The following is a 13533-nucleotide window of genomic DNA, read 5'->3' on the forward strand; positions in this document are numbered from 1 at the left end:
CCTGGGGGAAAAAGAGGCACCTGGATCCCCACCTTCAGTCCCACGGGCTGGAGGCGGGGACTCTTCCCCGACCCGGAGACGTTGCAGGCCGGGTGTCCTAGGCACAGAGGGGTTTGTGCAGGTGCCTTTGGAAGGAAGGAGAAGCTATCCGGAAGGGGGTCGACTTCTGCTGACCTCCTCCATATGCGCCCCGGCAAGCACCGGAGCTTCCAAGTTCAAATCTCCGAGGCGAGCGCCCCAGGGTCACAGCCAAGCCGGGACCGGACTCCTCCGTGCTCCGGCCACCAGAGGCGCAGTCCCCGTGGAAGGGGTGGAGTGGGGGGGGACGGACCCCGCGAGGGCCCGGGCGGCGCCCAGCGCTCCTCCCTCAGCGGCCCCAGCTGCGCGGGCCGCGGAGGAGGAGCCGCGCCCGGGCCGGCGTCGCCCTGGCTCCTCCTCCCCGCGCGGGCCTGGCCCTTCCTCCCCTGCGTCCAAAGCTTCGGGTGGCCGCGGCCGAGCCGGGAGCCGAGCGCGCTGGGCGCGGCCGTCCCGCTGCAACTGCCGCCGCCGCCTCCGAGCCCCGAGTGCGCCCGCGGCCATGGCCCCAGCGGCAGCGCCAGGCGCCTGAGCCCCGGGACGCGGTAAGCGCGGAGCCCGCTCCCGCGGACCCCCGCCCCGCGGCCTGGGGGTGCGCGGAGGCCTCTTGCTGCCCCCGCGCTGTGGGCGAGGCCCTGCGCGCCCTGGCGGCCCAGGCACCGGAACAGGCTGGGGCTTCCCCTACCGGGCTGGGGCCGGGCAGTGGTTGTCCCCGCGGGCCGGGAGCAGGGGGCGGCAGCGAGGAAGCGGGCGGCCCGGCGGCCAGCTCGGGCCGGGGCGCTCCAGGCTGACCCCGCGGGGAGGGGGCGGTGTGGGAGGCGGAGGAGGGGTCGGTCCGGGAGAGCGGGCCGGCGGGCGGGGAGGATGCGCACCGCAGCCCCCAGGAGCCGCGCTTTTGTGAGCGCTGGCCCCTTACAAATGGAAATGACGCTCGCGCGGGTCCCCATTCGCGTCCTTTTGAAGGACGCCCGCCCTGAACCCCGGCGCCGACTGCGAAGTATTGTCCCGCTTCTGGAGCCCTAACAAAGCGTCCTCCCCCGCTTTGCAGAGCACTGGAGGCAGGCGGCCGGCTGTTCGGGCGCAACGGAGAGGCCGACAGAAGGTAAGCGAGGACGGTGGGGGCCGAGAGAGCTGCTGCCCGGGGACACAATGGGTGGGGTGTCTGGGGTTTCCGGGGGTGGCGATGGGCGGGCGGGTCGGGGGCGCATCTGCATCACGCGTTGCCGGGGACCTGGGCGGCGCGCCCGCGCTCCAGCCGCACGTCGCCTCCCGGCTTTGCAGCGCAGCCGGGTCTGGGCACCTCCGCCACCCGCGTTGTCCCCGCCCGCGCTGCCAGCTGAAGGCGGCTACCGTGTGCTGGTCCAGGAGAGGACTTGAGTCCCGGGGTGGGGGGGGGAGCAGAAAGGGTGGTTGTTCTGTTGCCTTGTGCCACCCAGGCACCCCTGTGACTGGGAAACTGGAGAGAAACCTGCCTGGGGAAACCCGAGGTGTTAGTCTGGGCTGTCTGAGTAGCGGAGAGCTGTTTGGACCCATTGTAGAAGGTGTCAGGGATCAAGGCACAGAGAAAGACTTTACCCAGTGCGACTACTAAGAAAGGAACAAAATGACGCTCGGCTATTGCCTGAAACCCTTGACCGCCAGACCCACGGAATGGAAGTGTGGAGTGTCGCGGCAGAAGCTTCCAGGGTTCCAGGGGCTGGGCTTCTGCAGCTACCAAACCGGTCTCTGACAAAAGGACAAAGCTGATGGAAACAGTTTACTGCTGAAAGCTCTTTCTGTGAAGCTGAAAGAGATAGAGATAGGAAGAGGCGATTTCCCAGCCTCAGCCCTGACAAACCGGGGCTAAGTTGGTGCAAGTAAAATGGAGCTGGAAAGATTGTCCTACCATGCACCTTGTTTCTAGACAACTTAGCTCTTATGAGATCTTCTGCTTTCTTTACTTGACTGGGGCAGATCCCCTCCTGGTGTTGAGGAATTCCTGAGATGAGCTTGCCATAGAACTTAACTCCTGAATTTGTGAAATCAAAACGGATCGCATGGTTGTCTTTTGTGACTGAGGTGGAAGCATGTTTTAGGATTAGAATCCTAATAAAGTCAACCGAGGCACATGGGCTAAGCTTCTGAGACCATGGAAGGTTCTCGATCCCGCTCCCTTAAATACATTAACATAAATGTATATATGTTTACTTGTTTCCTGAGGATTGACAATCTGCAAGGATATGTATTTTTTTCTGTGTCAGCTCAATTCTGAGTCTTCCCTAGTGGCTAACGTATTGGTAGCTGACCTGAAATATTGGCAGGTCTTGCTGTGGAGTTGAAGAGGGATGTGGAAATACCCAGACTGTGTGTAACAGTGACATGACAGGCTGGCTGATAAAACAGTTTGCTGTGGTCTCCTCAGCTGTTGTCAGTGTCCTTAGAGAGGTGAAGTAAACTGCTGGGGAGTTTCTTTGCAGATGTGTTTATTTTCACCTGGTCTCTGGTGATTCCTTAGAGGAAAGCATTCTGAACTGCAGTATAGATAAAGTGTAGGACTTACGGATGTTCCAAATGGGTTGGACATCAGCAAAGATATTGCCAAGGCAGGAAAAGGCTTTACAGGGGGCAACGGAAAGGCAGCCATCGCAGGCACGGTCTTTGCAGTAAAATGTCAAGGATCAGTCATCTTAATAGACACTTACTCAGAATGGCATGGGTGTCTTTTTTCTTGTTTTTTTTTTTTCATTTTAGATATGTGGTGACCCTTAATATCAAAAGATGTTAACTGTCAGAGGGGGAGAATAGGGCTCCAGTGAATTTTGAACAGTCAATCTTAATAGACAACGTTCTTATCATAAGTCAAATGTTGTTCCAATAAATTGTTTAAGTGTCACTGCAAATGACTTTGTATACTATCATTTCACCAATCTTGGTGCTTCCATTTTATGTTGATAATGAAAATACATTTTATCAGTCTTACATTGATAAAGGGTTGGCACATTTAGCCAGATCATTTTAGAGGGATTCAAACAGCCTAAAGCTTTTTCAGGAGGTTTATTTTTATAGGTGCCAATTCATTTGTAAGCCAATAAATTATGTGGTTTGAATTCTGGCTATTGAACTTACATCTGTTGGGCAGGGTCTTCTGGAGAGATTTACTGAAGCTTGCAAAAAGATATTTTTATCCTATTCACAAATAAAATAGAATTTTTAAAAGATTATGGGAATATGCAAGTGAGCAACTTTATTTGAAATCAGGACACTTTATTGCAATTTATATCAGCAATTAACCATTTATTCAAGCTTCTAGATACAAAAATGACGAACTATTTATGATCTAATCCTCCCTTAAAAAGCAAAGTTGGGAAAATACTGTTTATAGATATAGAGAAGTGCTTCATTTTTATACCCCAGGGAACGGTAGTCAGAGCTGCAGGCATTCTAAATTAATTAGAGTAAATATGGCTCAAGAAGTGAAAGTTGTTACAAGCTGTCTCTTTTAAGAAAGTAGCAAAAGTGCAGCTGTTTTCTGCTTCCGTAATTTTACTTAGTAGCTGATTACAGGTTATTGAATCTACCATGTGCTAAACTAATGATTTTATTCCTCCAGCCATCCTGAGTTAATGACTTGATTGGGTAATCCACCTAGCTATTAGGTTTAACAAAAGCTTGGGTTTGCTACATCATTCAGGGTGGTAAAATACTAAAGCTTATTTATGTTTTAGAATAAATGCTAGTGGGATACCCTTAGTTAAATTAATTTTTTCTGTAGCTAGCAAAGGTTGTTATTTTCTTTCAAATTTAATATGATTCTTTTCCGGTGTGGTGGCATTTAAGCTTTTGTGTTATACTCTTACACTCTGATTTTATTCTTGCTGATACTCTTGTGCTTTTAGTATCCAGCTAGAAGTGAGGTGCTATCTGAGCAGAGAGGAGGCTATCTGACAGTAATCAGTTTGATGGGCAGCAGTTTTGGGCAGAAATATTCTATTATCAACACATAAATGGGGACAATTGCTTTTTCTATTAAGCTTTTGCTAAACTTGAATTTATTCTCGTCACTATTTCACGTTGTGCTGAAGTTAGTCCAAAACGGTAAGCCTGGAAATCTTTGCAGCAAATTCAAGTGTCTGCAAAAAAGAGAAGAAAAAAGAAACATTTTATTTTGACTGTTGGCCTTATGAGGCTCTGACCTGCCAAACGGTGAAAGCTAAAGGTGTGAATGAAAAGCTTTGCCAAAGCAGAGTTTGTCCACGTTCATCTCTTTAGTTATAAAGTAAATTAGTCACTTGGTGGTCACTGCCTGGACTGTGGACCCTCAACAGCTATGTCTGAGCACAGATCCGAAAGCATCTATTATGATACCCAGGGAAAGCTGCTGAGCCAGGAGGGGCATCCAGACATTCCTTGTAGCTGTTCAGCTGCTAGACCATCTGGAGGGGAAATAAAAGGCCTGGGCTAGGGCTCTGGCATTGTGTTCATTTTATTAGTTGGTTTTTCCTTGCCAGACTTTGTCTCCTTTTCACTCCCTTTGGCCCGGAGCAGACGTCCCCTTTGGCTGGTCTGCCATTCTTAGAAGCTCCTTTCTATACCTTGGATGCTGGAAAGTTCACAAGTTCATGGATCCACTTCATGTGGACCTTATGTTGGGGACTTCATTATCCCAGCAGCACCTCCACCTTGCTCTTTTCCGATCCCAGTTGGCACTGTGATTTCATCAGCCAGGACTGCCAAAGGGAGCACAGTGACACCAGTCTCTGATGGACTTCCCTGTCAGGGTCTGCTCATTCTGGCAGCCTTGTTTTGAGTTATCTGGAAGGAAAATACTCTGAATAGTTCTTATTATGGGCGGTTGTTGGGTGGTAATTGTTATGATTAATGGCTCTTTGCATCTGCCTCTTATTTAACCATCCCTTGTTAGAACTCCAAAATATTGCCCACACTGGCCCTTTTATTCCAAAGGAGTCATGAAGGCTTCTGGCAACTTGACTGGGAAGGTAGATGGTGATGAGAGGCCCAGGTTTGTGGCAGGCTTTATAAAACTGCAATTGTCCTTGGCAATTTGAAGGACGATTTATCATTCAAAACCCAACTTCCTTCATCTCTAAGGAAGATTCCTGTCACTGGTGAGTGTCAGCTAGGCTCTGACTCTGGAAAGCATTGAATGGCACAGATTAGACATGCTTAAATATTTGTGGGGGGAAGTACTTTAACAATGATCAGTTTCTGGACTGTGCCCATTATCGAAGACACAGGACTCTTCATAATCATATTTATGTAAAAGTGCTTGTCTACTTTGCCTTTAAATCCCAAAGCTACTTTAGAAAAAAGAGAATGCTTATTCTGTGTATCCTGAGTGTCTCACAGGCTATAATTAGTCAATAAATGAATCAAGGCACATAGGGAGGAAGGAACCCCACCCCTCCTCCTTCCATTTTGGAGGAGTTTAGTTTATGGCCACCAAGTGTTCCATGGTCATTTCTAGTTCTTGTTACCGTTCAGCTGGTTAACACATAAAAGTGGAGATAAGTGATTTGTCAATGATACCGTTCCAGTGGTCCCATTCACGTGTTCTGTGTGCACGTGTAGGACTAAGAGATAGTATAGAGTCAGACCAGAGTTCAAATCGCGGGTCCATGACCATTATTAGCGTTGTATCATTGGACAAGTAGCTTAACCTTGCCAAGCCCCAGTTTCTACATATTAAATGGGAATGTGAGATCTACTTTAAAGAATTAGGAGGATTAAATGAAATCATTTATGCTAAGTACTAAGCATAGGCCAGATTTAGAGTAAATGCTCAGAAGTTTAAAAAAAAAAGTGTCTTCTGAACTTCCAACTATATTTCAGGCTTTCTGCTTTAGTTTGACATTAAATTTATCAATAATCTGCCTTTGAAGACTGAGGAAGCACTGAACATTACCTACTACTGTTACCATTTAGTAATACGATATGGCTTATGTTTATAATATGTCCCTCGCCCATTCTTGCTTTCTGGGTTATGGCGTTCCGCAGCTCCTGTTTTGCTTCTAGGAAGGCAGATCTATGACCTGTTGATGTATGTAAGTTACCCCTCTTCAGTTTACCCCTCCTTTGCAAATCGCAGGTATTTTCTTAGTTGTTTTCTCAATTCCCCTCTTGTATCAGCTTTCTCTGGGATTAGCCGCTCTTGCTTGCCATATTTAACCCTGAGAACAACCTACCAGATGGGTATTATTATTCTCATTCTATAAACAAGGGGACTTGGGAAAGTATTTTAATACAGATTCTCCTCCAAAGTCATATCCCATAACAACAACAAAAATGCAGCTGAAAATTGAATCCACTGGCTTAATGACTAAATCATAGAAACAAACTTCAGATGGTGCTACGTGGTACAGTCTGGCAGTGGGTGCTCGCTTTCTACTTATGCTTGGATATGTCTAAGACTGAAAATGCCTTTGAAAAGGGGTTGGATGGGGAAAGTAGAGGTATGCTTGTGGAAGGAGTAGGTGTCTCCAAGTCTTCCTATGCTCATTTCTGTAGCGTTCATTCAGGGTAAGTTTCCTTGTAAGGAACCTCCATATCCTAAGTCAGTCCATGATGTTTTACTGAGTCCCTGGTGTGAAGAACAGACTGTACTATGCATTTGGGGGAAGCTATAAAAGAAATCGAAATTGTGAACCTTGCCCTTCAAGAAATTTCTGCCAAGTGGGGAGAAAAATAATTCTTGCACATGAAATTACTGATGAACGTTTGGGGAAGAAAATCAGCCAGTAAAAATGCCTTCTGTGCTAGAAGAGTACTGACAACTTGTCACCATATGTAACGTCTTTTGGATGTTTCCATATGATCATTTGTTCTCCAGCGGTGGGGCCGTTTTCCCTGTTAAGTCAAAAGAATGTTTTACTAAGCACAGTTCTTGAGAAGCAGGGAGATGAAATAAAGAGATAACAAAGGAAAGTTGCTGTGAAATGAAAGAGGTTTGATTTAGTGGAAATCCAATGACCTCCCAGAGAGCAGGGCATGATAGCGTATCAGATTCAAAGCTGTGGATAAGATTGGGACTTCTCAGTACATTGTGAGACTTTTTTTTTTTTATATTGAAGTACAAATGAACTTATTTACAGAACAGAAATAGACTCACAGACATAGAAAACAAACTTACGGTTACAGTTACCAATGGGCAGATAAATTAGGAAGATGGGATTAACAGATACACATTACCATTGTGACCTTTATGGTCCTCTTTCATTGGTTTAGATGGACAAATCCCCACCCCTTAAAATAATTATTAAAAGGGGGAGTGTTAGAATTCTTTCACTTTTGAGTTTTTCTTTTTCTTGTTTTTTTTTTAAATGTAAAGTCAAGCAGAAGCAGAATAGTCTTGCTTTTATGACGTTGGTCAGATTCCAGCCCAGGGGACTGTAGAACTCAGAGAGTGAGTCTGAGAGCTGTGGCAGCCCTGAAAATCCCAGTGCATCTTGGGGATTCTCAGCAGATCTTAGGTGATGATGAACTGGGTGGATGCTAAGTGAATCTCATTAGCTAAGCCTTGGCCCTGTCTAAATTCCTAACTTTTGAGGCTTTGCTTATTAACACCTTGGCTTTTCATTTGGGATGCTTTGATGTTTATTTAGCACTCTCAGGTTATTTTGTAAACATTTACGTGGTGATTAGTTAACCCAACAGACCAACCCTGGGAAGGCAGCCAGAGCTAGCAGCACCGTAATAGAAAAACTGATAATTAGGAGAAGAGACCTGGGAGGCCAGGAGCCTGGACCAGAACATTACCTCTTTGCTTTAATGAGTGGCCCAGCTGTTTGGATCCATATTCTGACTTCACCTCATTCTGCTGAAACCCTTGGGATAGTCGTTGGCTCTGTTTTAGCTCGTCATGTTTTGAACAGTTGTCTCTGAAAAGAAAGCAACCCAGCTTAGAGCAGCACTGATGTGTTACAGAAGGCTCGCTTATTTTCAGGTCTGGCCGCGTTCAGCATCTTAACGTGTGTGGTTCCCGTGCTGTAATGATCTTCCCTATAACATCACCTCTAAGTTAAGAGTTTTCTGACCCAGGACTCGGTTTAGTTAAAGGTGTGCTTTTAAAAGCAGAATGTTGGTTGCCAGGGACTAGGGGAGGGGAAATGGGAGTTGCTGGGCAGCGGGTATAGAGTTTCAGTCATGCAAGATGGGAAAGTTCTAGGGATCTGTTGTACAGCAGTGCGTGTGTAGCGAACAAATACGGTACTGCATACTTAAACTGTTGTTAATAGGGTGGATTCCATGTTATGTGTTTTTTATCACAATAAAAAATTATATTGGCAAGATAAATACTTTTTTAAAAAGGTGCTGCTTTTTATAGTCAAGGGTCTGGTTCTGCGAGCCTTGTTTGAGCTGGCTGAGGTCACCCTCTCAAGGGCATATGTTCTGTTTGGCTTCCATTGCATCATTGTGAAGGTACCTTCACATGCGAAGGTTTCAGGCTTCCGTTGGAAAACCCAACACATTAAAAGTGAATTATTGTGCAAGCAAAAAACCAGATTTCATTCTTCAAGTATTGAGGGACCTAGAATTTTATGATATATATTTTTAGCAAACAAGATTCTGAGAGATATTGATGACTCTGTGTTTTCACAAATCCCATGAAATGTGGAAACATGGAAAGTCTGGGGTTAGGGTGGATCAGAGAGATGGAAGACCTATTAACCAGGAGTACAGGGGGGAGACTGTCTAGGTAGTGGAGGGTCCTGAGATTCTGTGTGATTCACAGGTGGTCTGTGGCTCCTTCGAACCTCATTGAAAGGCTGCAGTTGTGTTTTCCCCTTTCTCTAGGCAACTAAGCATTACCTAAAACTCCCTGGGGCTGAAGCGAGCCTCAGGGAATACTCTTCCTGTCACACCTCATGTAATTGCACCAGTGAAGTTAATTGAGTTGTTTTTTGAGGAACTCATGTAAGAAGTGTTTGATCTTATGTAAACAGGGAGTGGTTTTGTATCAGAAGTATTCATGCAGTGCCTCTTTGCTGCAGCCCTCCAGTCTGACTACGGTGGGGGGCAGTAGGCTGAAGAAAGAGAAGGGAAACGCCTTGGCCAGTTGCAACATCTGGCAGGTCCTCTGGAGCGGGAGGTGTAGTGTTACCTCCCCTGCTGACCCTCACAAGGTCCCGATGGACCAGCATGAGGGGACCGGGACACACAGAGTGTTCTTCCCAAGGGGCTGGCAGGGGTCGGAGTGGCTAGTGGAGGGGCGGTGGCAGGACTCCAGCGCTGCCACCACCCATCCCCCTCTCTGTCCCGCACAGGTGAGCGCTGTGGGCGATGGGATGGATGAGGCGGAGCAGGACCAGCATGAGGCCCGACTCAAGGAGCTGTTTGACAGTTTTGACACGACGGGCACCGGGTCCCTGGGACAGGAGGAACTCACCGACCTTTGCCACATGTTGAGCTTGGAAGAGGTGGCCCCGGTGCTGCAAGAGACGCTGCTTCAGGACAACCTCCTGGGCAGGGTAAGGCCTGGGAAGAGGCGGGGTGGGGGTGGGGGGTTGGGAAGTGGGTGTGGTTTCTGCCCGGGCGCTGGGGGTGGGGCGAACCACAAGTGTTGCAACTTGTTTCTAACATCCTGGAGGTGTGTGCTTGTAGCTGTTAACCTGATAAACAGAAAAAAGAAAAAGGAAAAAATAAAAAGTAATGGGTGTGACTTAGCAGCGCAGTTTGCTCCGGTGATGAGGGCCCGCTTTAATTTGTGCTCTGGAATGAAGGTGTCCTCTGAGCCTCTCAGATGAAAAGAGAAAAAGGTAACAAGAGGATGTTTTCCAGTGCTTTCCTTATTCTTTGTGTATCATTTTATGGACTCCACACTCATCAAGAGAGGGGGCTGAGATTTCCATGGAAGTGAAGGAAAGTACAGTAAGAATACTGCCATTGCCAGGAAGAGCAGCTTGCTGTTACGACTTTCACTCCCCATAAAGCTGTTTCTCGTGAGGATTGTTCCTAGGGTAAAGTATTAATTAAACCTTTCACCCAGAAAATAAGACAGGAGGGTAAGTGCAGTTTTACTTAAAACCCAGCACGACTTGCTTCCAGCAGGGGTGTGCGTGTGTACTGATACTAGCTTTTACATACGAAAACAAATAGTCACGTTCTCCCCGTAGATCGAGTCACAGATGAGTAAGAGGTGAGAAGGGGTCCTTTTTTCCCTCTTGCTGTTAGTGGGAAGGATGTCTTGACCTGACAGTGTCTTCAGTTCTCATAATTAAAATTGAGAGCATCATTTGTATGGCTTTGAGTTGAGTCTTGCTGCTGGTGTTTTGCATGAGGAGAAGGAAAAATGGGCTGTACTTTTTGAGCTCTGTTGCTGCCATCGCTGACACTTTGTAGACGTCCGTTTTTATCACGTGGTATAAATTGAGGAAGCAGCTGTGAAACTCAACTTTATTCCAGTGACCAAACTTCCTTTTCTTCATTTCATTTTCACTGTCTCTTAGCTGAAGCTTTGGGCAGGTGGCGTCAGATACAGTGCAGTGTATTGGCTCTCTGTGATGTGAGATGGACGGGAGTGGCGATCATCCTGAAGTTGAATGATGTTCTTGGGGGCCTGGCACCGTGGAGGTGGCATTTAACAGGGCTCACACTTAAAGAAAGTGTGAGTTTTTGTAAAATTAGAACCATTTTTGGTAACTTTGGGGGCATTAGCTGCTTGTGAATACATGTGATCCCTAAAAAAAATGCTAAAAATCTTGCTTTGAAAGCAATAGAGATGGGAGCTTTGAGAATTAAATGATTTGCTTCTCATCGTGTAAGGCACTCAAATGTTTTCTAGTTCTGCCTCAATCTCAGAGACTTCGGGGAGCCAACAGAGTAGCGTTTCTCCCTGTCGTCCTTGGGGATCTCAGTCCTTTGGGTATCTGAGGAAGAGTATCAAAGTGGGGATCTGTTTTCACACCTATTAAAGCCGGAGAAGACATGATACAACTTCAGGTTTCCTTGAGAGCCAGTGTAAATGTGGAACCCGCTGCTGTAAACAGATTGCTCCCTGGCAGCAGATCGACAGCTTGCTCTCCAGATGCTAGACATCCTTGCCCTCCTTTGGCAGACTAAAACAGGGGCCCAGTTATCGATTGATTCGTTAATGACTTGACACTACCAGCCCGCCTTTACCTTTGCTCTTCGCCTGCGAATAATGAATACCTAAGTGGTCTATAGCCTGATATTTACTTAGTGAGCCAGTGATAAAAGTTAAATAGACGTATGCATATAGATTTCATGGGGGAGGTCCCTGGTGGTTGTCTTGAGAGCAGGGTTGGCATGAAGTAATGCACTACTGTTAGATTTGCATTTTCTGTGAAACTGAATTATTCTCAGATGATCACATAAACTGGGCCATATGCTGTTAAGATACTCTGTATGGTCTACAATTTTAAATTATAAAGAAAAAAATTTCCTTAGACTTCACTGGAGAATTCCGAGTTCTACCATCTTGATATATTGAAGAGGAATCATAAGTTGTAACATTATAAAATTGTAAGCTGTTTCTAATACCAGCCGTCTTTCTTCTCTTTAGATGGTATTTATAGAAAAATATGTAAGAGTTAGCAGTTTGGTTTCATAAAAAAGGAGAAAGAAATAACAGCATGACAAACCTAAATATATTCATCGATTCGTTAATTCAAAAAATATGTATTGTGTATGTCCGGTATGTCAGCATTCTAATGGTCTTATGGTGTGAGTGCAACTTATGTTTATTGTAAACTAAAGTTTTCCATTAAATTGGCTTTTGGGGCACATTAGTACCCATCAGCCTCCTGGATGCTTGTGGTTTTAATTTTGTCTTTTATATCATAACAAGTATAATTTTTAAATAAAAGAAAACATCTGAGTTTTACCTCCTTTGGTATTAAGCTGAATTAATCTTTTTTGTTGAAAAAGAAATAAGGTAAAAAGCATTTTCTCCCTCAACTAAGAATATTATCTGTTTATTTTTTATCTTAAGATCCATCTTTCATAACTTCTTGTCCTTTTTTTTTTTTAAAGCCTAATGTTTCTTATGACAGTTGTCAAGGAAAGTAACTTAAATCGACTTGCCATTTTCATGCATTTTACTAATGGGCCATTTACCCTCAAATTAATCTGTCTGATCTTGCTTTATAACTTGAAACCATATTCCCCTGAGCATGGTGGTTACCCTGTAAATGTTTGAAATGCCCAAAGATTGCGGATCACTGATTTAAAGGAAAGAGGACATTGCTGGTAGGTGTTTCCTACTAGGTTATCAAAAGAGCTCCATTCATATCTTTGTCATCAGTTGAGCACATGTCAGGTGGGTCAGACCCCCCAAGACAAGGGATTCCTTGAAACACTGAGGAACTTATAGTCTGGTCAGGTAACATTCCTGGCAGGTGAATAGTACTGGGAGTAAATACTACAAACATTTAAGAAAGGGAACAGGGCTTCCCTGGTGGTGCAATGGTTGAGGGTCCGCCTGCCGATGCAGGGGACACGGGTTTGTGCCCCGGTCCAGGAGGATCCCACATGCCGCGGAGCTGCTGGGCCCGTGAGCCATGGCCACTGAGCCTGCGTGTCCGGAGCCTGTGCTCCGCAACGGGAGAGGCCACAACAGTGAGAGGCCCATGTACCGCAAAAAAAAAAACAAAACAAAGAAAAACAAAGGGAACCATGTTAGCTCACTTATTGAACGAAGTTTCCACCCAAGCAATTAATTCCAGTTGTAGTTGCTTCCTGTTTATTGTGCCTTTTAAAGGAAGTGTTTCCACATGCCTCTCTATTTCCTTTATTAGAAATCAGAACCTAAAAAAAAAAAAAAAAAGAAATCAGAACCTAAAGGTGATAATTTACCTCGGTTTTGTTGAAGCCTTTATTTAGTTAGGTCCAGCTTTAGAAATACATTTTCCTTTCCTTATTGAATATACTAACTTTGAGACAAAGCTGCCCCCCCCATCCCCTGAGCTTCCCTGCTCTACTCTTTAATATGAATCTAGATGCTGACATATTTCATGTTCTTGACACTCTTTAGAATCAGAACAAGCCGCGTGGTAGCAGAACTTACCATTGGCTTCCAAAGAGTCCCATAGGTGTGTGGACTTTGGTCATCAGAGGCACTTTGGAATTTTTTGTATTAAAATTTGATAACTGTACAAGTATATAATTCCACTCAGCTTTTGCAGGTTTTCCTTTTCAAGTGCTTGTGTTCTTTTATAAACATCACGGTTAATTGTATATGGCCATTTGCTGGTTTGTTTCCACTTCATTCAGCTTTTTAAGATTTCTTTCACTTATATACATTTTAACTGTTTGAAAAGTGAATCAGAAGTACAGCAGTACTTTCTGGTGGTGATTATTGGTACTTGTTCTCTATGTGCAAAACTACCCTTGATCATCAAACAGTGCCTGTTTATAACCACCCCATGTTCATACTCCTGTTTCATATTATTGATCTGGGCTTTTTGAATGAGTTGGAGGGAAAGGTGGGAACATTTCTCATTA

General features: G+C 45.4%; 1 protein-coding gene across 1 annotated transcript in view; it reads left to right on the top strand.

The window, feature by feature from the left end:
• Positions 1 to 492: 492 nt before the first annotated feature.
• NIN (ninein) overlaps positions 493 to 13533 on the top strand; it is a 102400-nt gene continuing 89359 nt past the window's right edge. The window contains exons 1-3 of the mRNA XM_060142723.1: positions 493 to 620; positions 1124 to 1177; positions 9336 to 9539. Coding sequence (XP_059998706.1) covers positions 9357 to 9539 — 183 coding nt within the window. The 5' untranslated portion in view covers positions 493 to 620; positions 1124 to 1177; positions 9336 to 9356. The remainder of the gene's footprint in view (positions 621 to 1123; positions 1178 to 9335; positions 9540 to 13533) is intronic.

The sequence above is a fragment of the Lagenorhynchus albirostris genome, chromosome 1, assembly GCF_949774975.1.
Source record: "Lagenorhynchus albirostris chromosome 1, mLagAlb1.1, whole genome shotgun sequence".
NCBI lineage: Eukaryota > Metazoa > Chordata > Mammalia > Artiodactyla > Delphinidae > Lagenorhynchus > Lagenorhynchus albirostris.